This window comes from Augochlora pura, chromosome 4 (assembly GCF_028453695.1).
Source record: "Augochlora pura isolate Apur16 chromosome 4, APUR_v2.2.1, whole genome shotgun sequence".
Lineage (NCBI taxonomy): Eukaryota > Metazoa > Arthropoda > Insecta > Hymenoptera > Halictidae > Augochlora > Augochlora pura.
In genome coordinates, this window is record NC_135775.1 from 25,697,346 (window position 1) to 25,721,359 (window position 24,014).

At 51.8% G+C, this 24,014-nt stretch overlaps 4 protein-coding genes across 5 annotated transcripts; 1 reads left to right on the forward strand and 3 right to left on the reverse strand.

Moving 5' to 3' along the window:
• Positions 1-1,842: 1,842 nt before the first annotated feature.
• LOC144468787 (U-scoloptoxin(01)-Er1a) lies at positions 1,843-5,720 on the reverse strand. The gene is made up of 5 exons (XM_078178497.1): positions 5,474-5,720; positions 5,253-5,324; positions 2,808-2,930; positions 2,445-2,546; positions 1,843-2,379 (listed from the first exon to the last, which is right to left on the reverse strand). Exons 2-5 carry the CDS (start codon positions 5,322-5,324, stop codon positions 2,302-2,304), a joined length of 375 nt encoding a protein of 124 aa, XP_078034623.1. The 5' UTR covers positions 5,474-5,720; the 3' UTR covers positions 1,843-2,301.
• A 3,961-nt stretch (positions 5,721-9,681) lies between these two features.
• LOC144469179 (uncharacterized) lies at positions 9,682-17,495 on the forward strand. Of its 2 annotated transcripts, none has more exons than XM_078179148.1 (5): positions 9,682-10,142; positions 14,023-14,148; positions 14,691-14,915; positions 15,148-15,291; positions 15,719-17,495. In XM_078179148.1, exons 2-5 carry the CDS (start codon positions 14,050-14,052, stop codon positions 16,235-16,237), a joined length of 987 nt encoding a protein of 328 aa, XP_078035274.1. In that variant the 5' UTR covers positions 9,682-10,142; positions 14,023-14,049; the 3' UTR covers positions 16,238-17,495. The 2 variants fall into 2 exon arrangements, with proteins under 2 accessions (XP_078035274.1, XP_078035275.1); XM_078179149.1 differs by lacking the exon at positions 9,682-10,142 and adding an exon at positions 10,919-10,932.
• Positions 17,496-17,789: 294 nt separating this feature from the next.
• LOC144469042 (uncharacterized) lies at positions 17,790-18,750 on the reverse strand. Its single transcript, XM_078178917.1, has 3 exons — positions 18,643-18,750; positions 18,096-18,299; positions 17,790-18,008 (listed from the first exon to the last, which is right to left on the reverse strand). The coding sequence occupies exons 1-3, from the start codon at positions 18,748-18,750 to the stop codon at positions 17,790-17,792; spliced, it is 531 nt and encodes a 176-aa protein (XP_078035043.1).
• A 2,392-nt stretch (positions 18,751-21,142) lies between these two features.
• LOC144469173 (uncharacterized) lies at positions 21,143-23,504 on the reverse strand. Its single transcript, XM_078179140.1, has 2 exons — positions 23,201-23,504; positions 21,143-21,486 (listed from the first exon to the last, which is right to left on the reverse strand). Exons 1-2 carry the CDS (start codon positions 23,502-23,504, stop codon positions 21,143-21,145), a joined length of 648 nt encoding a protein of 215 aa, XP_078035266.1.
• Positions 23,505-24,014: the final 510 nt, after the last annotated feature.

Consider the following 24,014-nt stretch of genomic DNA (forward strand, 5'->3'; position numbering starts at 1 on the left):
TCTCTCTCTCATTCTTTCTCTCTCGCTCTTTCGCCGCTTTTCGACCGTCGCCCTCTTGCCGGCCGATGGTCGTCGTGCCTGGTTGTTTAGAAATAGGAAGTTCGGTTTCCCGTGACGCTTGCGCGACGATCCTTTCGCAACCGTACGGCGTCGTGCTTGAAAAAGTGATCGACTCTCGCCGGGAGCCGATCGGCTTTTCAATAAATTAGCTTCAGGGTCGCCGCCGCCGCCGCCGCCGCGCCGCCTCGGTCGAGCGAATTGAGTTGTTGATACCGAATAGAGCGTCGCGCGCGACTCCGATCCGGGATTTTAAACGGGTCTGTCCTTTGCCGGCTTTAAAAGGATCTATCGGTGAATCCCGCGCGACTTTCGAAACCAAAAGAAGGAGCGCACCGGCAGGTAAGCTGCTCCTTCGAAGCCTTTCTTCCTGAAGACCCGGAGGCTCTGCCTCCAGCTCCTCTATTTTCTCGTGCGCGCGAGACTGCAGTCGGACGGGACCTTTTTAGTTCTGCAACCCCCTCGATGCCACTCGCAGGGACGTGATCTACGACGGTGTCTCTTATAATAACTCTCGAGTTATTCCTCTCGAGGAATGCTACGGAGGAGGTTCCATCGGGATTTCGTACCGAGAACAGAGGTATCCGCTTTATTCTCGGTGATGTTAGGAATGCACCGGAGCAGGACCCCTCGTCCTTGGAAGGGACTTGCTCCTAGCTGTTCGGCCTCGTACCAAACAGCTTGTCACGATGTCAAATGTTGGATCGGACCCGGAGCGCCCATTTTCTTGAACAGCCGTCCGAGTGAATCGCAACGGGTCAACGAAACGATGGCACAACGGGATCCTTTGTTCTCCTAAAAGTCGCGCATCTCCGATATCGACACGCCTGCTGATCTTTGTAAAGAGACTGCGAAGAATTCGCGAACGGGGCGTAGGATTCGTGGTATTTGCGACGACGAGGTCCTTCGACGAAGGAGCGCCCCGTCGCTTTGTTTTCCACGCCCGCGGAATAACAACGCGCGAGTCGAAGAGGTGCATGCAAATTTTAATAACCGCTCGGACCATTTGCAACGTCTCCGGCTCAACAATAGCCCGGTGACGAGGATAATGGCAGGCCGGCTGGGTGCGTTCTAAACAGTTAATCGCTTGGATCTGACGGAACTGCGCGCGGCGAACGCGACGCGACGCGATCGTTTTCTTATTTGCATCGCGTGGTCGCGTCGTCGTCCACGTCGGGCACGTCATCGGAATAACGGCTTGGCACCCGATGACTTTGGCCTTGCCGTTCGAAAACGTCTTTCCGAACGCGGAAGAGCCGTTTCGTAAGTGGGCGCGCCAAAATTTCTATCGTTTTACGTAACGGCGATCGAAAATTCCGCGCCGCGTATAGTAATTACGGATGCGCGGTCTCCGGGGGGACACCTTTCAAACTTCGTGTCGCGGATGAATGAGCAAAACGCGAACGAGACAAGCATGCCGAAAGCGTATCACCGAGACGGAGAACCGTAGCACCGTCGCCGTTCGGGGGCCGCCTGTCGCGGTTCAACGGGGAAAAGGCCGCGGACGAATCGGCCGGCTAGCGACGGCCACTCACTTTCTATTGTCCAATCATGCCAAGAAATTGTTAGCCGCGATTTCGACTTTTGCTCGAGATCGGTCTACGTTTTTCCCATTCGAGATCGTTGCACCGGTCTCCGCTTTTGCCGGGAACAAAAAGGCCGGGATTAGCTGGGATCGGATCGGATCGGATCGGCTCGGATTAAAGCCTGATGGAGGTGGTCACGGTGTCCGGGCCCCGTGTCGCTCGATTTGGCAGCCAGGCGATTGATGCATCAGTTGTTCGTTTTATTGAATAATCGTAGTTTGTTATAAGAGCTATCTTGCGGATCGATCTGTCGGAGCGAATTGTGTGCGATAGAGAATATTTGTTCACGGTTCTATGGGGGGCGGGAAACGGACAGTAATATGGTGTGGTTTTTGCGGTCGGGGCTGAAAGTGTATACATTTAACAAGTTCGAACAGCTTTTCGGGACAGTCGGTTGCCATCGCGTGGAAATTAGCGTCCGAGAGTACTGCAGCGGCCTGTTTTTCTTGTTCGCTCGTGTGTGCGCGCGCGCGCGCGCTTCCTCCGCCGGCAAGCTAGGAACTCACAACTCGCTGGACGAATCTCGTCTTCCTTCCTTTCGTTCGTTCGTTAGTTATCTCGTTCCTTCGTCCTTCTTCCCCTAACAATAGTGGAGACTGTACAGAATCGTCGCATCGTTCGCCCGCGTTTTAATCCGTTCACAGGAGCACGGTCGTCGTTAGATCTTGTTCCCGTTCACGTCCCTGTACAGGTCGTCGTTGATCCCGTACAGCCTCGGCGAGTCGTTGCAATCGACCTACGATAACACAGAAATCAGCCAAAGCTCGTCGACGAGTTTCAATCGCGGGATCTGTAATGTACCTTGAACCACCAATCGCAGACGCGGGCCGACTGGCTGAAAACGGTTCCGTTTGGACAGAGGAAGCTGAACATGCGTCCGTTCGGCAGACACCAGTGCCAAACCTGAAAATACACTGCGATTACACACCTTCGAAAATTCAGATTCGAACCAAATAAATCGACGACTTGCGCGACCACGGTAAAATAATTTGCATAATTCTTTTCTAAAGACCTTGCAAATAATTTGCAAAATTCTTTTCTAAAGAACCTGTAAATATCTTTCAGTGAATCTTCTTATCCACTGTAAAGTGTTTGCAGATTCCTTGGAAAGAAATTTTGCAAATTGTTGATAAGTCTGCACGCGAATGTAAGGCGCTGATTCACCTGACATCTAGCTTCGGGATCGGCATAGTATCCGGGCAGCTTGCCTCCGCAGGTAAACGTGAGGCCGAAGGGTACTGTATCGTAGATCGGGTAGTCCACGCCAGGTGTGTAGCCGTCCACTTGCTGCAACGTGCGTCAACATCGATCCGTAAGACAGCCGCGGCGGATTACGATCTTAATTAACATTAATTATTTGGCCGAGGAGAGGGTTCGCGGTTTCGCTGTTTGAAATTCAAACGAGGTGTACGGGTTGCGCGAGACGCGGTGTTGCATCTCTCGGTTTCCGTCGGAACAAAGGCGATCCCGGCGCGAGATGCAATTAACGGGAGCACCGTTTGCACCGCGAGCCTCTCTGTCGAAACGCCGAGGGACTTTCGTCACGTATCGTCGTTCACAATGGAATGTGGACCGAGCGAGGATGCACGCCGCCGATTCGCGCGCTTCCTCTCTCGACGTTAACGCGCATTGCGCATTCCGTTGCGTCGGCTGTCCGTTAAATCATGTTCGTTTGATGAGCTCTGACTTTTCTTCGACGCTCCCGTCGTCGACGATTTTACTTCGTCGAACAGAGAACGCTGTTCCGACCATTCTTTCGACACTCTGTTCGACAAACCACCTCTGCCAATTAACACCTTCGCTGCCACGCTTCTCACGCTTAGTTTGTTGCCGGTAGTTCGCAGCGAACGTGTTAAACAGAGAATAGTATAGAATTTGATAGCTCGCATATTTGCTGTACGCTTGAATTCGTAACGAAGAGACTAATTATTTTAAAACCTATGCCGTGGTTTTAGTTTGCGCAAAAATCCGTAGCCTGAGAATAACTGTTAGACAACTATTATGCGGCGAACTGAGATCGAAATTAGAACAGCACGAATTTATAAACCGACCCTTTCAAAGGAGGCTAATAAAACGAAGAAAATAGCGTCAAACGGTGAATTCAGCGTGGCTTTTTCTCTCGAGGCGAGTGCTTCCGAGCCTTAGAATTCAATGGGGTCTGAAGGGTCTCGAGCTTTCTTGCGGAGGTCGAGCCTGCGCCGATGCAAGTGATAAACAGATGCACTTCCGGCGGGCGAAATAAAGGGTTCTTGGAGGGAGCGAGCCCTGCGGAGCAGCGGTTAATGATCCAAGGGACGAGGCCCGGCGAACCTCTAGATCGCCTCGATCGTGGGCCCAGAGATCTATTCGCGGGATCTTTTTCGCAATTGGCTATCGGCTGAGATGAGAGGAAAAAAGGAGGCCGTTGCGACACGCGAAACGCCGGATCGAGCCAGTCCAGTGCGTGCACGTGCCGTGCCGGTGTCTGACCGGAAGTCGGGTTACATTGTTCCCGGCAAGCGGATGCGCATCTCCGTGCCTTTGTATTCGATCTCTCTCGTTCGGCGCGATGGGCGTGTGTGTGTGTGCGTGCGCGCGCGCGCGGGTAACCGCAGAACACGGCCTCCACCCTTCCGACGATGATTTCGACGCTTGGTTGAGAACGATCCGGAGAAGAACCGGCGATTCGGCTAGGTCAGGGTTCCTCTCGCGGACACGTCTTCGTCCTTAAATCTCTAGAAATTTTATGTGAAAAATTGGGCAGATCGTAGGCTGCTCGAGAAACGATTAGAATATTCGGAAAACTCGGATCTACGAGATTTCGTAACAGAGAACGGATCGGGACGATTGGACGTAGCGGAGGATCGCCTTGCTGGTGGATCTCGATTGCGTCGATCTCCGGCCAGGCTTAGAATTTCCAGAGCCGCGCACCGTGAATGTTAAAACCGTGATTACGATCTCCGGATTAATTAATCATTTTGATATTTCTGGCCGGTGGCGTAGGATGCGGCGGCATTGAAAATTCGGCTCCGTGTTCCGTTCGGTGTCGGCGCGTTCACGGTCACACCGTTTCCGGTGAAAATGGAAATGATGGGATCGCGGACAATGGGCGTTATTGGCAACGCGTACAACGCCGCGAAGACGAATTAGCCGCGGTTTCGCAATTTCAGGACGCGCGTAGATCCTTTTTTTTTCTTGTTCGCCGCGAGAACACAGAGACCCGCGACCGAGCACGGGGGCCGGAAGAACGAGGGAAATTCCTAGCTGGTCGTCGTTGTTCCGACGAACGAGTCTGTCTAACGGAGCGGACTGCTCGGGCGCGAGCGCGAGCGCGCGCGCGCGAGAAAGCACGTCGTTCACGCAACAGGGGTTAATTAATGAATTACTTCACGCTGCCATCTGGCGAAGATGACGCGGCCTGATACCGGCCCTACCTCTGTCATTGTTGCACGTGAGAAAACGCCGCGTATATAATAATTTCGTGCTTTGATTCAACGGCGGGTTTCGTAAAAGGCATTGTGCTCGCGAAACGATACCTCGGCTGGTTGGTTGTTGCGCAACCGCTCGACTTTTTTTCGATCGGACTTCCCGCCCGCCCTCCCGGTTTCCCCGGCGCGTTATTCTACTTACCGCCATCGCCTGGTACAGCAAGACCGCGCCGTATGCCAGGATCGCGCACAGAATTTGATACCGCGAAATCATCTAAAAGCAGAAGAAAAAAAGATACGAGCAAATAGAGGATCCTCGATAATCGGCGAAGAGATTCTTGGCCGGCGATTCGAGAGATCCTACCGGCTATCTCGAAGATCGTTTCCACGAATGCCGGCCGGGGGTGGCCAGAAAGGACTCACCTTGTCGTCGAGAAATCCGAACACCTTAATCCGTAGTATCCTTCCGCGTGGTGTACATTTATCTCCGTTCGAGTCGTGTTATGGTTCGTTCGCGGTTCACGACGCGACGCACTGACCGGTCCTTGCTCGATGGACCTACCGCCTGCACAAAGTTTCGGTCTCCACGGTGTTACCGGCAATGTTTCTTTCTCGTAGGATGCTACCACGAAGTGGTGGTATATATATGGCTTTAGAGATCGAGCAACACCTAGGGGGGGTTCTTGAGAGCCCCTCTTTGCCGGGGCTCCCACACCGGACGAACGGAGAAAGAGAAGATCCCAGGGAGGTAGGGGAGGGATCCACTTCTGCGATGCCGCAGATTCTTCTCTTACGCAATTCCCTTCGTGCTCTTACACCCGTGAAAACAGTCGTAACGATCGTACTTGAACCAGGGTTGCGACGTTTTCTACGCGGAGCCGCCGGGAACCGTCCCGGCCCAGCTTTCGCTACCAACCCTCGGCCTCCGCGTTTCCCACCGGATTTAGCCCTTGGCCCTACATTCGCCTCCTCGAATCGTTTCGCCAATTGATGGATAATTATACTTGTACATCCGAGACAGTCGTATTTTTTTCGCAAATATTGGCAATTTACATCTCAATTTTAATTTTATTAAATATGAGATTTTAATATCTTGGTTCTCTTCCCTTAATTGGGTCCGAACCTTAAGCGCATAATTTCGTATTTGTGATAGCTACTTAGTAAAATATATTCTTCCCAAAATAAATGTCAAGGGATATATTAAATATAATATGCGATGCATATGTTGGATGTCCGTACTTAGGGATTAATCTCATCGAAGGGCTCGACCTGAAAGATTGAAATCTCCTGCATCCATTTATTAATCAGCCTTAGATTAAATGAACTCAGTGCATCTAGGCTTTCGTATACAAAGCATCGTGCCCAAAGGATCCGGAATTGCTAAAACAGCAGGCACAAGGTTGCGGCGCTCTCCTTCCTCGGCGAAGTCTCGTCGTCGTCCTCGAAAGTCCTGCAGCCGGACAGGATGATAACAGGAAGCGGGTCCGACTGTTCTGACCTACTAATCTCGTTATTTTTTCACCGGTAAGTGGACGTCGGCCGAAGGTTTTGCGCAACGCCTGTGCTTCGGCAACCGTGAAAACGATCGCGCGCGCGCGCGCGGCAAGGACCAAAGGGAGAATCCCGCTCTCCCGTTTCGCAAGCGTTTCCTGCGAACAACCGGTCCCGGTCCTTCCCCAATTCGCCAAAAACTCGATACCTTTCGCCATTACGTAGATTAATTGCGCACACGCCCGTCTTTCCCGAGGACGATGCTCGGAGATAGACGCATGCCCGACCATCTGATCGTAGTCGAGGCTTCTTCATTTTTATTTTCGTGAGACCGTTCCCCGAGCGGAAAACGCTCGTCACGAGCCCCGAAATCAGTCAGCGTCATCCTGTAATGAATATCCAAGGTTCTTCGCTTGGAATTAACATACCTAGCCGCTCATTACCGCTTATCCGTCAAGATTTTCAAGAAGATCCGCCAGCTTAATTGCGACGAACGTTCTTGTTGTTCTTAAACAATTAAACGAACACCAGCGGATCGAAATGAATCGAGAGAGAGAGTCCCGGGCGGGGCTGGATCGAGAGTCGGCCGTGAAACGGGAATCTGTCGCGGGATATCGGTCGGTTCTCAATTTGCATACGGTTCTCGGTGCCCCCCCCCGTGTCTTCCGGCAGACCGTCAATTTTGCGAGGCGCGTCGAGCGCCAATTAGTCGGCGATGATCGGCGAGCCGAGACGGTTTTCCGAATCCCGTCGCCGTGTAAATACAAACCGGATCGCGTGTTCGCGGAACAACTGCCGCGAATTAGATAACAACGCGTCTAGGAGATTTTCCGACCGGCCGGTTCTCCCATTCATTCTCTACCCGCGCGCGTTTTGACAAAGTTCTCGCGCGTATAAATCGTTCGCGGCGCGTGAGATGATGCCGCGCCGAGAGACGCGGATGAGAAACAGCGCGGCAGAAGACAGATAAGCTAAGCGTAGGTGTTCTGAATTCAATTATCGTTGATTACATATCAGTACGATTACAAAATCCGTGTAACATTCGTGGGAAGAGGCGCGTTTGCGTGCGACGTCGTCCCTTCCCCCACCCCTCCCCGTCCTGATGCCGACGAAGAAAACCGGCGCGACGTTGATGGAGAGGAAAAACTCTTCTTCTTGTTAAGAAACCCGTTATTAGGAATATTATGGTCGCGTTAGAAAGTCTCTCCTCCCCCCCCTCCCTCTCCATGAAATTCGACGCGATACAGGCTTCGAGTCTGTTGCTTATCACACGGTGTATCCTAATGTCCCCGTTTCGAGTTGTTACGCGAGCGCAAAAGCGCCGCGGTTGCTGCGCGCGCGCGCGATACCACCTCGATGAATAGATTTCGCGGTCTTCTCATTCGCTTATGGTTCTTCTGTAAGCGCCGCGCGCGAAAAACCCCGAGGCCCGAAAGAGACCATTCGTTTTAATGGACACTTTCGTCACGACGACGGGCTGCCTCCTCCGCGTGCCGAATCTTCACACGGTCGGCGCGATGCTCGGAGCCGCCATAAGCTTTCGTAATTTCATAACGAGTCGACTTCCGAGGCATCTTTCCTGTCGTCGTACAAAAGCGATGCACGAAAGTCTTTCTCACGTTTCACGCCGCCCCCCCCCCCCCCCGACGTCCCCCCGGCCGATTAAATGTTTCGCTACGCTCCCGGGAATTCGAGCACTGTCCGTCTCATCGCCGATTACAGAACGGAGCCGCTGATAACCGGCTGGGAACGGGGACGAGATGATCGGCGAATGATCCAGCTCCAATTCTCTCTCTCTCTAGCTCATAAATAAATATATTTTTATTATTTTTATTAGTCTTATTAATCTTATCAGTCTTATTATACTTATTACTAATACAGTATGACGTATTTTCAATTCTGTATCGCAGAATGAAATCATTAATTCGTAGCACAGTTTTTTATTCCAAATTTCGTCCGAGTGGAACTAGCGTTAATTACAACCGCGGATCGATCGATCTCCCATGAGTCTCTCCCATGGCGGCTTATCGATCCGGCGTCGCTTCCGTCGATTCCCCAATTACTTTAATTTATACCCTCGATTTTTATCCGCGAGGCGTCCGCCGCGATCAAACGTTATCTCGGTTGCGCAACGGACGGCAGCCAGCGAACGACGCCGCGCGCCGCGGCATCGGATTTGATTCTGTCCAGGGTTACGTAAGCGATAGAACATCAATTATAACGAATCCTAGGAAGCGCGTCTGGTTTCGCCCGGCACAGCCAGACGAACGTATAAATACGAGGCGAATTATTGTTTCGGGTTGATTTTCCCTCGGCTTTGTCTCCTTTATCGATCGCGAATCGGCGCGGAGCACGGCGCGCACGACGATTTCGTCTCGAAATTTTCACCGATTGCGAGGCGTCCGATCGCATCCTTGTTGCGCAACAGCGCGGACGGCTGATTCTCTCGCCGACGAGGCAGATTTTTGGCTGGAGGCCGACGAAACGTCGCTACGCACAATCGAGCGAACCGCCGACTGTCGTAACATCTCTTCCCGATCGAAAGAGGAATCGTTGGATAATTGCGAGGCTTGGCTGAGAGACCGCTGGAAATCGGCACAGCCGGTAATAACAGTTTCCGTGGCAACTGGCGTTTAGGGGACAGATCGAGAAGACTGGCTCTGCATGCATAGTCCTAGATTCCATGCATTATCCTACCACAGGATTTATTTAATCGAGCATCGCAGTGTGAATATTATTCGCAATTTAAGTCCGAATCAAATTCTATTCTCTAACGATATTTAAAATCTCTGTTTCTTTAAAGAAAATTCTCTCTTAAATAATTAAGTCCAGAAACGATTCGCAAGAATTTACCAACGAATACTTTCGTTCGTCGAGCGTCCGCAGTTTGTTGCCACTCGATACCTCTTTGTCTCGCGGAGTTCCCCGAATCGACGACTAATCCGTTCTAAATATTGGGATCAGCACTTTCGTGGCGTGTATAGAGTCGTTATCGTTCGGTTGATTCATACCTGTCGTCAGTGATAAGGCGAACGGCTCTATTGATCGGGATCGTAAAAAGGGCTTTCGGATCGATTGTTATCGATCTCTGGCATGGACATTCGCCCATCGAAAGCGTTCCGATTTCGATTCTCGGCGCGCGCGCGGGGACGAGCGGCTCGTTGATCGATATGATAGAGTGTCGGATCGGGATGCGATCAGTACGCACGCGTGCGTCGTGGCAGCAGGCTTATGGTGGCAGTTCCGCGGCTCCTATTATCAGCGGACAGCAAGTCGAGCCGAGTCGCGCGGCCTGTCCCAGATTTTCAGTCGCGCGTACCCGCGACAGCGCGCCGGCTGGCGAAGCCTGTCGATCGCTAGCCGATCCTAGAGATCGGGACCATCCTCAGAACGGTTTCGCGGTCGATCGAGCGCGGAACGATCCACCGTAGGCACCGCGAGTCGCGACGATCCACGGGCATGTTTCCGGATACCGGGGACACGTAGCAGAGTACGCGTGCCGCAGCTGCATTCTGCATCGAGATCACCGGGGATTGCACCTGTGGCCGAGGCGCCGCGAACGCGCGTCATGCCAATTGCCGTTGCTGCAGCCATCGTCCAGGTAAACTTAACACCTCCATTTACCTGTCCCGTATAACCGTCGGCGCTCTTAACACCGAACCTTTCACCGATAGCCAAATGACCGGTTTTCACAGTTTTCTCCGTCATCGAAGTCGCGAAGCCGCTTCCATCGGAATTTATTGAACATATTATTCAGTAAATTCCGTCCCGTGTTTCTCGTAATACCACGGTATGTTCAGTGTCGAATTAAATATTACGTCCAGAGGAATTTAATTCGAGCGCGATGTACTTTATCGTAATAACTTTGCAATTATTTTCTTCGTGAATAATAATTCTTGAGAATTTTTAGAAAGCTCAAAGTAGTTTGACGATGTGGACCAGATAGACGTTCAACTTCAGCATGTACAATATCCAAAGTCCCCTCGGCACGTAATTATCTGCGTTTCCCGAGGTGTCGTTGCACCAGTTATCGCAACTGTTTCTCGCTACCGTTCGCCGCGGCATCCTCCTCTCGACCTCTTGTTTATCACCTGTCTGTCTCGGCCGCCGCGGGAATCGTATCGCGGCCAATAAAATCTCGTTATCTCGCGAGGCGTTCGCCACGAAGATAAAAGCGAACAATGCTCTGGCCGACGCTTCGGATGGAAACGGGGCATCGTTGTTACGCCTGGAGAATGCGGTCTGGTTTTCTTCGATCCCGGAAAGTTCCTCCTTCCGCGTTTTACATCGGCGACGAGGTATCGCGACACCGTGGGAACCGGCGGCAGGGAAACGCCGACTGGATTATCTCATTTACGTTGCAGCGATTCGGTCATCGGGGAATCGTGGTCGTTCGTTCGCGCTCTTATTAATTAATTACGTCGCCTCGTCTGCGAACCCGACGACGACGGTTTGAAAGAGCGCCGTGGAAGCGCGGCGTCGCGCGCTGCCTGGCACAGTTTTAAACCGGCGCCGGCGACGGGAGACAAGCGTCGCTGCGGCTCGATCGTGACACCAGTGTAACTGTTTCCGGTCAGACACCGCCGCTTCCGGTATCGTTGTTACCCTCCCGTGAGCTCGAAACGAAAAGGGAATCGCTCTTGTTCTCCCGCTTCCCGTGCACAGTTTCTATCGTTCATCAAACTACGGCTGGAAATACGTTATTGTGCTGTCCCCCGCTAAATTTATTTAATCGCCGCTTCGTTCGACGGGCCTCCTGTTCGAACGACGCGCGGAAAACGAACGGCCCGTGTCTGCTCGATCGTCGAGTTGGAAATCTACCTGCCACGTATTAATCCTCGAGTGCTGTTCTATTTGTTCTCAGAGCTGCCAGCGTTGCATCTAAATTCTAAATTTCGAGGTAGTTGTGAACCATTATTATTAAAACTAATTGAAGAATTCAGTTTTTAAGATAAATTATAGAGACTTGAATACTTTCTGTCATGGCTACTATAAATGCTCGAAAATGTTAAAATCGATTCAGCTGTGTCTTTAATCGTTGATGCAGGAGATCTGTGAACGAAACGAGGAAGATCGCGATCGCTTCTGTTCGCTATTCGTACATTCGATCAATAGAGAACTCTATAAAGGGTTAAAAGGAATAGCAGAATCTAAATCGACTAAATTGCTTTATCGAACGACCCCGGGCGGTCGGGCTGATTTAATTGCCAGTTTGCTCGAAAGGAGATCGCCGACGCGGCAAAAACGCGCGTAAACGGAACGGAGGAGGATCGCGCGATCAGTTTTGCCCGCGTCGCGTCGCGTCGCTTGGCGTCGGAACGAAGTCCGATATCGCGAGGCGTAACGGAAATCTTGGAAAACCGTAATAACGAGCAGTGACTGTCTATTGCTCCATTTCATCCTGGAACGATACCGTTACCGCCGCGACGCGCCTCGGTCTTCTTCTTTTCGGACACGGTCATCCTCTCGTGGAATCGCGACCAGTCATCCGGCACGACGCCGAAATTCGCCGCGGAAACGAAGGCCACTTGCCGAGCACCCGGTACGTGGACACGCGCGTTAACAAAGTTCTAGCATTGTACGCGGGTGTAATTGGACGACAGGTGTACGGACGCCGCCGTTCTACACGGTGTCCGCGAAATCCGTGGCGCGACTTTCATCGCGGCGCGGCGCCGCCCCTGCGCGGGTTCGATATCGCTTCGATATCCGATCGATGCTTTCCCGTTGATTCGCTGCCTCCGTTTTCTCTTTCTCCTTTTCGTTATCGGGTTACGCGCGCGCGGGGCGAACAGCGACGGGGGAGGGAAGTCGGAGTAATATTTCACGAATGTTGTCGTCGAGGGAGAGAGAGAGAGAGGCAAAGACAGAGAGAGGAGAGAGCCCTGGTTTCGACCTTCGTTCTTGAATTTCTGCGTCGCTTCTCGCGAGCACTAGAGCTCGGCGCGCATTTCCGAAACGGTAACTGCGCACGGAGATTCACCGGCAGCGGCCCTCGGAACAACAGAATGCCCACACCTGACCAACGGCCGGAATACATTAACGAATCCCTTTTTCCACCTGACTATCGGTCACCTGACTCATTTCCGGCCCGTTTCACAGCCGAGCCCCCCGGTGTACGCTCCGCCCGACCGATAGCATCGTGTTTTACGCGCGCTCCTCGCATCCGTCTCGTTCGATTAACCTGTTCACCGTGGCCGATCGGCGGAACTGTAGTTTATTCTGTCCCCGCGTAACTTTAACAACAATATCTTTTTAATACGTATTTTATATGTCTTTTTTAAAAAGAGTATGCTGTACGTTAGTATGTAAATTATTGCTACCTAAATATTCATTTATTTTGCTAACGAGCAATATTTCGATGCATTCTTTACGGTCTCCAAATTGTGTAAAGTTCGTTCAAATAGATGAATATAATGTTTTAAATCGTACACCGTCAGTCACCGGCGCCTTACACGGACCGAATGGAAAGTGCAGCGCCAGTCACCGGTGACTTACGGCGGTCGACGTGTTAACCGGCGTTTACTCGGGAGCTAGATCGCTCGGAATAATTGTTATTCGGTCTTAATCGCGGCTGTTATCCCGCGTTTAACGCGTCTCCGTTCTCACAAGCGCGGCCTATAACGCTAAACAGCTGTTTTGTCATTTCTGCACAATGCGGTTGCATCTCCGGCGCCTGTTAGATCCGATCTCGGACTCCGTCGAGCAAACGGATTGTGTGTTAAGATCGTTCTGTAACTGTTACACCGAACACCGCTTATCTCCGTTGCCTCGCGCATTGACATTCTCGCGCGAGCGCGGCGCGTGTCTGTCCGACTTCGAGCGCGCTGTTATCCGTCGACCGGGGCACGATTTAGAGGAAACGAGGACACCTGGATCCGATCCAAACGATTGGAAAATTGTTCGGGTGGCGCGTCGGCGTTGGTTTACGGATCCCGTCGACCGAACGCGGTTCGAGAATCGTAGTCCGATCGGCTGCTCGCCGCGAGAGACGAGACGGTTCGTCGAAGGCCAGACGGAAAGAGAGCGAAAGAAAACGATCGAGCGCGGCGCGCAAGGTGCAACGCGTGCCACGCTGCTGCACCTCGAAACGGTGTTTCGGAGCCGTGTGCCGCGCGACAGCTGTTTTCCGTTTCAAGCCCGAGACGTTAAGCCCGTTTTTAATTCCGTGGTTGAACGCGTTTTCGGGACGCAGCCTACGATGACGATAATGACGCGCGCGAGGGGTGAATCTTCCCCCGTTACCCTTCTCCGGGGCCCTCTCTCTCTCTCCCTCTCTCTCTCTCTCTCCTTCGGGCCCGGCGAGAGCCAGCCGGTTGCGGCGCAGCAATTTCTCGGTCGTTTCGCTCGCTCCACCCTGGAATTCCAACGAATAAATTTCACTCCTTCTTCCCCGCGAATGTCTGTTCGACGTTGTCCTTGGGTTATTACGAGGGCAGGTGATCTCCGTTCGCGATAACAAGGATTGATTCTATTTGCGACAGAGATACGAGGGCTGACGGGGGACGGCGATGGAGGACGAGGACTTCGGGTTCACCAAGAGGGACGACGCTGCCCTGAGAAACGTCAAACGATGCGACACGGTCGAGCACAGGCTCTGTACCGTACAGGTGCGTTCCTTACGACGGTCTACCAGAAATTCCCATTAATCTCAAAAATCTCGACACACCTCTTTTGGAAAGAAAGTAATCGTAGCAATCGTAATCATCGGCCAATCGATCGTAACTAGATTAAATCAGTAATCGTAGCTAGATTAAATCAGTAATCGTGACTAGATTAAATCAGTAATCGCAACTAGATTAAATCAGTAATCGTGATTACACTTGGCAGTCTGTAATCGAAAAAAGGATTCGAATAAAAGAAGTCTTCCAAACAGTTACTTAAAATATCGGAACACCTTTCTCGCACGAAATTCAAGAGAATATTGTCTCTGCCATGCGAAGAGGATCTCGTATCGCTCCCGGGAAATTCGATATTTAACGCCGTGGAACAATCGGTTCCTGTTGCCGGCTTTGTATAGGGTCACGAGTGTGACCGGTAAACAATAGAGAAAGATGGGAAATCGACGGACAAAAAGCGGCACGGTGGTTGGTCGGTGGCGGGCCTGGTCAACGGCCAGTGCGAAAGAGGGGTAAATTTTGAAATTCGTTAGGCGGGAGAGATCGTTGGTGGGTCTGGATCGTTGGTGATGACAGCGCCGTTATCCGGGGCGACCGAGGCCGGAAACGCCGTCCCTGAGCGGGCAGCGACCGCCTCTTCGTCCTCTCCGGCTTCCTCAGTCGTTTCCAACCCGCCGAACATACCGAACGTGGTCGAGTATCACCTGAAAGTGAAGCCCGGACAGACGCGGAGAGCCAGCCAGTTAGATAACAGTCCAGTGAGTACCGATCCACCGGCCTTGAGACCCATTTGTTCCATTTAACCGTGATCGTGGTTCTCAAACGATCGACGTGGTTCCGCGATTTCGATCCGCTCGACGCAATTCGACGCTGTCTTCGTCGTTTCGGGACGATCCGCGGCTCTCGCTTCGTTCGGCACCGATAAACTAGCGCGAGCGCGCGCGCGAGAGAGAGAGAACTACACATCGGACGAAAACGTTTCTACCACAGAGAGGCGAGGACGCAGAGATGAAGAAAGAGAAGAGCCCCGTGTCGACCGCCGACAAAAAGAAGGACCTTGTGTCGAGGCTGTCCCGGCTATCCATCGACAACAACGTTTTCGAGGGCTCCACGGACCTGCCTCAGGTGTTTCAGGTATACGTTTCGTTGTTTACCTTTTACCTGTTCCCGCTAGCCAGTTTAAAGGCCCCAGGCTCGCGCGGTCGACCCTCTCTCGCCCATAATCTCTCTCGGAGCAACCCAGCATCCTTTTGACTGCGACAATGGACCCCGTGCTTCCACGAAGTTACCTACGAAACCTCGCCGCACAGTCCCCTACAAATTCCACCTTTCCTTTAACAATCTCTACAATACTATCCACGAACAGGTCCTCGATAATGGGTCCAAAGTTTCCTAATTTCTCTGCGAAACTTTCTCCAATTTTTCTCGTCCTCCGCTCGGCGAGCCGACTGAGGTGCCCTTCGCCGTGCTGCGAACGGAGGGCCCAAGGCCCCCGCATAGGCTTAATTATATCTACCTGAGCGAAGGCGGGCGTGGGAGACTAAAGGGGAGCCCTTTTCAGGTGAAGTATTTGGGCTCGCATGACGCGAGGGGCCTCTGGGGCATCAAGCACACGAGGAGGCCAGTCGATAACATGGTGGCCGCCGCGAAGGCCTTACCGACCAACACCATGCTGCCCCTGATCAAGCTGGTCGTCTCGCAGGACGGCGTAGCTCTGCTGCCGCTGGAGAAGAGGAAGCCGGAGGGCAACGTCACCAGAATGTACGCGATCGAGACGATCTCGTACGGTGTCCAGGACCTCGTCTACACCAGGGTCTTCTCCATGATCGTGGTCAGGGAGACGGAGAACTTCCGCCGGGTCTCGCCGTTCGAGTGCCACGGCTTCGTCTGCGAGTCGAAGCACCACGCGAGACAGTTGACCTACGCGCTGGCCACCGCCTTCGAGATCTACTCGAGGACGGTGAAGGCGCAGGACAAGATGGCAGAAATGGCCGGGAACACCGCGAAGAAGAGGTTCGCGATCGATTTGAGGAGCCCCGAAGAGATGGAGGCCGATCTTGCCATGGACTCCGAGGCCTGAGTCCATAGATCGGGATCCATTTCTCTGTCGATGGGGGAGACCCTCCTCGAGGATCACACAGGGTACAATTCGCGAGAGACGATTTAGATATGTACAAAGCATAATTCTAGACTTAAGTTAGTTTACCGTCGACGTTCCAGTGGGCTCGAGGGTTAGAAATAAAATTATCAAGTTGTCCACTCGATGGCCAATCATTCTTGTAAAGAGACGGCAGATCGTAAGACGTCTGCTGCACGAAGGTGCAAGGGGCGATCTCTGAATCGCTCGTAACTGTAAATAGAAGTTTGCACCTGTATAAAGCGGAATAGCATACACTACGGAAATAAACGCGGGAAATCGTTGATATCTGACATATACTATTTCTGTTACGTTGTTCGATGTTTGAGTGTTGTTAGTTTAGGCGACCGATCGCTTAGGCGACCCCGTCGCGGTTCGACCAGGCACGAAATCAGTTCTCGCGTCTCGAGTCGTAGGCGCGTACGTACCTAAAAGAAAAAAGAAAAGAAAAAGAAAACGATGTTTCTGTTTCGAAAGAGGCTTGCCGTGAGATCGTGTGTCGGCAGAGTTAGGGGTTGAGTTTGGTCGATCGTTGGTTGTTAATTATTTTATCGGCATTTAAAGGGGGCATAGGCACTGCCTATCCACGACATAATGGCTAGTTATCCAAAGATACCAAGTAGGGGGAAGGAGCCGATGACCGCCGTCTATTTCTCGGCGACTTTCGCGATTTCACGAACGGAAGGTCGTTCGTTTTGCAAAAAGAAAAAAACGAAAGGAAAATCAGATTGGATTTATCTCTAGCCAGCTTTGTGTGTGTGTGTGTGCGCGTGCGCGTGTACTCTCTTTATCTTTATCCTTCTCCTCTGTCCCGAACGACGACTTGTACAATGTCGTGCACCGTTTCGCTCGTTTCTTATTTATTTCCGTCGTATCGTTAAGTCACCGAAAGAACCAATATCGATACATATCAGTTGTTGTCGTTGTAAATAAAGTTTGGGTTTGGGAGACGTCGATCCGACGAGCTCGCCGCGCCACCGTAACCGCTACCGAACCGTTTGATTTAGTCGTTAAGTCGCTTTGATAAAATCGATGCAGAAAGCACCGTGTTCTCCCGCACCGGTTCCACACGCTTGGGACCACTTGTGTAACCGCTCTGTTCGCGCCCTAAGGCCGCTTACTTATTACCATAGTGATCCAATTGTCAGTATTAGCGAGCTGTATCGACACACGCTACGTACAATAAATTTTTTTACGGACACATTAACCCATTTATTGCAACGCTCCAAGCACATCGATCTCCGTAACATTAAATTTACAAATATATTGCACTGTTTTTTTTCTTTTTTACACTCGCGAATCCCCGCGCACTCCGCCGCAGACACTCGTTCCCACGCTAAAACGGTACTTAAATCGATACTTAAATAATTAGGCGAGCCGACGCTCTCGATCGTGGTTTCAGGCAAGCAGATTCGATTCGTTCCGATAACCCGCGGTGTCTGTCGCGGTGCACAGTCTAAATCGAGAACCATCTTAATTGGAAAATGTTCACGCGTCACTGGCGTCGCGACGATTTGTTCCTGTTCAGAATCCTCGACGTTCTGGACGGCGGCTTGCTTGGGATCGGCTCGACCGCGTCCGATTCCTTGGTCGACTGGTCCACGTCGTTCTCTTCCTCGTCCGCTTCCTTGCCGATCGCCTCGTTCAAACTGTAGAAGCTCTCGGACTCCTCGCACGGTATCGAGTTCTCCGTTCGCGTGCACACGAACGTCGCCTAATCGAAACGATAGCGTAAGAATTTTCCAGGGCAAGTGAGAATTAGTTTTCCAACGTCCGGCTCGGTTCTAGGTAATCGTCTCACCTGATTGAACACGGTCTCCGCAGGACAGATGAAGCTCCACCTGGTCGAGCCCCTGGCCTGGGGCAGGCAAACGTGAAATACCTGGCAGTCGTTCTCCATGTCCGCGTAGTAGCCGTAGATTCGGTCCTGGCAGGAGAAGTTGTCCACGATGTTCTCTCTGATCAGCGTCGCGTTGTCCGGCAGCTCCAAACCGCCGGTCTTGTTCTAAAATTTCCCAGAGTTCTATTAACAGCAGAATTACTGTTTTCTTGACATACGTTACACTAGAAATCCTGCTACGTTTGGCTAAATAAAAAATTTTCCATTGTTATAGGACGATATAAATTAGATCAGGGCTCGATAGTTTTATCATTAACACGTTCCTTATCAGCGTCACTGAGCGTACACGGTTACGTTTACTCTATTTATCTAAGCATCGTACGAAACACGATAAGACCGTCGTCGAAGACAAGCTACTAATTCTCGAGATATACCGCCACGTGTCACAATTTTTAATAATTATATCCACAGAATTTGTTCGTCGTCTTCCACGGAAGGTGTGACAAACCTTGAACTCCGGAGTTGGTCGCCTAGACTTGGGTGGCTGCGGGAGCCCGCAGACGAAGGCGCAGAGGCCCGCGAAGGTGATAATCAGGAGCGATCTAGGAATCGTCATTTTCCGAAGACGCGTTCGACCGATTCTTGGAATCCTGGCAAGAGGTCTCGGCTGAGGCTGGGGTTATATTCGGAAAGAGAGTTCCGCGGTCGAGGGTCCTGAGAAGACTGATGATTCGTTCCGCGGAAGGGTGTTATATAGCGGGCTGCGCCGTAAGGATCTTGAATATTGTATGAATGGCCGATTCTCGGTAGCGAGATATTAGTAAGTTCATCACGTTTGGTCTGCCAATGACCATCCAGACGTCCACATCATCCTCGAAGGCCCGATGCAAATTCCCCCGATTCCGATGTGCCGAATGATACGGTCTGCACCCACCACGAATTCCACCGCCCTGCCCGGTCTCGACTCCTCGACCTTTATTACTTGATCATTCACCGATCGTAGCCGGGCCGCCATTCAACCGGGGCTGCCCTGGCCAGGTGGCCTAGGCAATTCTTCTTCCTCCTCCTCCACTAAGAGGAGGACGCCGATCGAAGACGATTCATTCCCGGCGCGAGACAAAGGGGCATTAATATGCCCTTAAGTTTCTGCGTTTCTTCCGTCGAGAAGCAACGAGGATTCCTGAAAGGTATCGGGCGAGGCGCGAGAGTCCTCTCTATGAATAACCCGAGGACGTGCTCGGCTGCGAAGGTCGGATGCAAATCGTTCTGGAATCGAAATAAACCCCACGCGGAGTGATTGTAATTCGTTAGCCGATCGGGGAAAAAAAGCTGTGCGCGGCCACCGGCGCGATCAAACTCTGTAAACGGCCGCGGCACGCTCCCGCGGCGGAAGGATATTTCGGCGGGCTCTCTTCCCACGAATTCCGATGATCTTGACACGGCGGGACACGGTGGTCCGGTTGGCCCCGGTCCAATCCCAGCCACGAAAACGAGGCTTCGACCGGCCGAGGGCACAAGGCTCGCCGTCGTCTCCCGGCTTTTAAGGCCGGCCCGCGCCGGCTCGTCGACCGGTGAATACTTAACAGTTCCACCGCGGGGTTACGAAACCTTTCCCTGCGTCTCCTGGTCATTGACCATGGGTCTCACGAAAAATCGCCATCGTGATATACTCGCTCGCGTCACCACGAGCATCGGTAATAATCGACTTCCACCTGCGGCCTCCTTCTGTCCGAGCCGCAGATTCATTCGGCTTCTTCGTTCTCCACGGCGAACCTTCCTCCGAATTCTCTTTCCAAAATTCCGGGGTACCGTTTTCAATATACATATTAGACCGGTCAGAAATTTTACCGTAAATTATTTCAAGAGACAAAATGGTGATTACAATAGCGAAGCCAATCAGATACCGCGAAGTGAAAAACTACTGTGCCTTTGGCTGATTTCCGGCATAATTAAATTCATATTTATCAAGTAAGAAGAATCGAAATTTCCTCTCAAAAACTACAACAAAAGAATGGAAATATTCTAATATAATCGGAAAATTGCAAAACTTCCCAAATATAAACACTTAACCAATCATTTCGAGGGTCGGAAAGGAATCGACTGGTCTCTTGCCAGTTTCGTCGCGTCAGCGAGGAGATCGCCGCCGTTGGTTGACAGGTGGACGAAAATTATTGCCCAGGGATTTCCATGGATCGAGGGAAAACGGGCGCGAGGAACGTGGGAGAGCGATCAACGCGGCGATCTTCGGTGTTTATCGGTCGATCGCGTTCCCGACGAGGTGAACAGCCCGAAAGTATCGGCGCTCGTTGGAGATTCCATTCGCATGTTCGTTTCGCACCGTCCACGAGGAATACAAACGTGGCGATCGCTTCGGGCTCTGGTCCACATGATCCACGGAGGAAGAAGGTCGCGGCGATTGGTTCGGCAGACTTTCGCGGCGGCGCACTGTGGCGGCCACCAACGAACATAATCTAAAAAGATCATCGCTGCTTCGGATCTATTCAAACCTATGCGCACGAACCGTTGAAATATCTAAATTGAATAATTATACATAGCAACAATAAGTTCTCCAAGCGATCGGAATACGGAAATAGCTAAAACTGCAAGACCCCTAACTCAACCCGAGTCATTTCCTTAAAATTAAACACTGTTTCGAGGGAGAAAAATCGGGATGGTCTATTATCAAAATAATTTATTACTTGTACGGTCCTTACAGGCGATTAAGTTAACGATTAAATTACAACAACAAGAAACAAATAAATAAATAAGTTTTGGCAGGATTGCAGCGTGGGAGGATGCGCGGAGAAACAACAGGTACGCAAAGTGGACTTTGGTACACGAGAACGGGTCGCGTACGACGAGGGCGACATAAATAATATAACAAATAAATAATAGTTCGTTGGAAATAGCTGCGTCGACGCGGTCGGCAATTAACTAAAAACCTGAGCAAGAGGTGCGGCTCGGCCGCCTCTCTTTCCGACGCTGTTGTCGGAGGGGGACGTCGTCGATTATTTTTGGGGAACGTGGGCAGAGTAAGCGAGATCCTGGGGAGAGTCGTTCGAGGATCTTCCCCAGTAGCCGTGATCGTGGTCGTCGTGCTCGTAGTGGTGCTGGTGTTGCGCGTGCTCGTAGTAAATCACTTTCGGCGGCTGCTTGTTCTTCAAATCCATCCAGAATTTCACCAAGTTAATGACGAGGGTGAGGAAGGAGAAGGTGACCGCCTTCCATTGGAAGTGGGTGCCGATGATCTGGAATATCAGGCTGAGCTTCGCTTTCAACACCATTGCTAAGGCTAGTAGTTTCTGAAGCTGTTTCTGCTTCTTTTTGCCGAACTTCTTCTTGCGGCCCTCGACTGAAAGAGAAAATTCATAGTTTAGATCTCTCGCTTATCCTCGATTTATCAAATTAGAGAATCTCGTATTAGAGTTACAGCAGTTTTTAATTTTTATTTAGAATTGATTTATTATTAAGGGAAGCCTTCTGTCAAGGAAAATGTCATGTTAAAAATGAGAGAATATCCTTGGATTAAATACTGCAATTTTTACTCGTTAGTTATAAATAATTCAAAAATACCGCCATCGATCGACTCGTGGCGCCTCTTTCATCGAACTCTCTTCTTGCTTCAGAGTTATTATCCGCGGATGATAACTCTGTTCTGGCGAACCGCTCGGCAGTTCCCTCTACTGTTTGGCGCTTCACAGACAACTTGGCAATGTTCCCACGAGCGTCGCCACGCGTGCGAACGGCGCGAGATTCGAATCGCGTTTAATTAATCAAGACGAAAGCGAAGCGTTTCCCGATGCCTCGTATTTCTTGGAATCCCGAAATCCACGGGCAGCGAGACGATTTCACCCGAATCCAACGCGACTAGATCTCTCTACGACCCCTCTCTACGGCGTTTGTCGTATCCACGCGCACGCGTGCGATCCCAGCCCGCAGCTGATTCCGTCCGGTGACCCAGAAATTCGCCGCCCGATGACTTCTTTCGGCTCGGCTTTCTTAAAAATGAGTCACGATTGTTCTTGATAAGTATCGTCCGCGACCCTGATATCCGGAACAACGGCCGGGCGCGCACCGTTTCGGTGGTTTCAGCGACGCATCATAAACGATCGGCCGCGCGCGCCAGCCGGGTCGCCTGCCACGGGAATTGTTCAATTTTCTGGCGGTTTGCTCGGCAAGATAGCGACGATAACGAGCCTCGCGGTACCGTTATTACCGTCGCGATTTGCCCGAGCCGTGGCGGGCATTAAACCGCCTGCATACACAGTCCAGGTTTGGAGAACAATGTCGGTGACATATCGGATTCTTGAAATTCGAACGATCCGCCGGTGACCTAAAGACACGCATTTCTTCACCCGTGAGAACCGCTTCGCCGATGCCCATGCGACTACGTTAATTGTCGCCTATGCAAACCCATCCGGGTTGTGTTCAAACACAGTCGTGCCGGTTCACTTATTTGTTCGGCCGACAGAACCGCGCCGCGCCACTGTTCCTTTCCGCCTCCGCGTTACTCGCGTAATTCCCGTGGACGTCGGGTCCCGCGGCTCATTCATAAAAACGAGTCCTCGCGAGTACTACGCCGACGCTGGCCGCTTCATTCATCGGCCGGCGCGTTCTGTTCGGATGCGGTTCGCGTTTTCCGCGAGATCGTAAATGCTGATAACCTACGCGACGCGCGTTTAATTAACGATTCGGTAGAAGTCGTTCGCGTGGTATCCGTAAACTTGGCAGCGAGCGGTGCAACGATTGTTTCGAAGCCTTGGAATTTCAAGTAAAACCCCGCATTCACCGAACGAAGGAAACTAGCAACTTTTCGACCGATTCTCAAAGAAATCCGTAACTCTATTGGAGACCATGTGACCGGTTCCGATGACAAGACTCTAGGCCGGCAAAAGTAGGTATATTTTCAAGCTCCGTCAGAGAGGAGATTCGAGGATAGATCGAACGGGCCTCCCACGTGTCTTGGACTAGAAAACCCATTCCCGCGGTCGATTTACCCAGCGCACGATCAGCTGTCGCGGTTCATGGAATCTCTCACCTAAATCAGTACTAAGTAAATTCCTCACCTTGTTCGCCGGCTTGGCCCTCGAGCTCCTCTTCCTCCGGATTTTGAATGCTGTCGACGACTTCGGCCACGAAATTACCGGTCTGCTCCATGACCGCGCTGAGCGGCGGCTCGCTCAGCTTGCCGGTCATCTGGATCTCCGTCTGATCGAGATCCCTCGCCAGCCTGGTCCTCAAGCAATCGACAGTGTTCTCCTGGAACACGCAGTCGAAGGCACTGTCGTTGTCCTCTCTCTTCTGGATCGGTTCACAGGTCGCGCAGAGGGCCAGGCCGAGGGCCAGCAAGACGGTCACAGTTATCCTCATGGTCGTCGGATAATCGGTCGGACGATGATTGGATGCTCCAAGGACGCACTGTCACCACGCAAAACGCACCAGTCTCGACTTCCTCGTTCTCCACCCTTGACTCGGTTCCTTTCCTCTCTGGTTCCCCCGGCTTCCGGCTTTTTTTTCCTATCCTTGGACCGCGTGTGTCACGGGCACAAAGTGGTGTTGCGGAGGCGCGTGTCCGATCATATATAAGAGTCTAACCCCTTCCTCCTGGACTTCCGCCAATCAAGCTCTGGTCCTGTTTCAGGCGAGCACCGGCATCCCCCACTGCCGCCGCTTTTCGTGGGCACCTTAAGGAATTCTGGCCGCCATTCGACTCGTACGCAAGCCGGGCCCAAACGGTCCCCGCGAATGGCCAAAGGAATTCTAGCGGACACCTCTGCACTCAGGGAGGATCCACGGCCTTCCAAAAATACCTGGCCCACCGTCAAGGTAAGGTCTGCTTAATATTCTGACCCGATTAACCCGGCATAATCGATGAATTTT

What these genes read in the sequence shown, in the direction of transcription:
- LOC144469173 (XM_078179140.1), bottom strand. Translation starts at nt 23,504, where the DNA reads ATGAGGATAACTGTGACCGTCTTGCTGGCCCTCGGCCTGGCCCTCTGC. An exon ending in GGGCCAAGCCGGCGAACAAG is followed by an intron (nt 21,487 to 23,200) that starts GTGAGGAATTTA and finishes TTTCTCTTTCAG; the next exon opens with TCGAGGGCCGCAAGAAGAAG.
- LOC144468787 (XM_078178497.1), bottom strand. Translation starts at nt 5,324, where the DNA reads ATGATTTCGCGGTATCAAATTCTGTGCGCGATCCTGGCATACGGCGCG. An exon ending in TGCTGTACCAGGCGATGGCG is followed by an intron (nt 2,931 to 5,252) that starts GTAAGTAGAATA and finishes CGCACGTTGCAG; the next exon opens with CAAGTGGACGGCTACACACC. An exon ending in ATCCCGAAGCTAGATGTCAG is followed by an intron (nt 2,547 to 2,807) that starts GTGAATCAGCGC and finishes GTGTATTTTCAG; the next exon opens with GTTTGGCACTGGTGTCTGCC.
- LOC144469179 (XM_078179148.1), top strand. Translation starts at nt 14,050, where the DNA reads ATGGAGGACGAGGACTTCGGGTTCACCAAGAGGGACGACGCTGCCCTG. An exon ending in GCCAGTTAGATAACAGTCCA is followed by an intron (nt 14,916 to 15,147) that starts GTGAGTACCGAT and finishes TTTCTACCACAG; the next exon opens with AGAGGCGAGGACGCAGAGAT. An exon ending in ACCTGCCTCAGGTGTTTCAG is followed by an intron (nt 15,292 to 15,718) that starts GTATACGTTTCG and finishes AGCCCTTTTCAG; the next exon opens with GTGAAGTATTTGGGCTCGCA.
- LOC144469042 (XM_078178917.1), bottom strand. Translation starts at nt 18,750, where the DNA reads ATGACGATTCCTAGATCGCTCCTGATTATCACCTTCGCGGGCCTCTGC. An exon ending in GACCAACTCCGGAGTTCAAG is followed by an intron (nt 18,300 to 18,642) that starts GTTTGTCACACC and finishes GGGAAATTTTAG; the next exon opens with AACAAGACCGGCGGTTTGGA. An exon ending in CGGAGACCGTGTTCAATCAG is followed by an intron (nt 18,009 to 18,095) that starts GTGAGACGATTA and finishes CGTTTCGATTAG; the next exon opens with GCGACGTTCGTGTGCACGCG.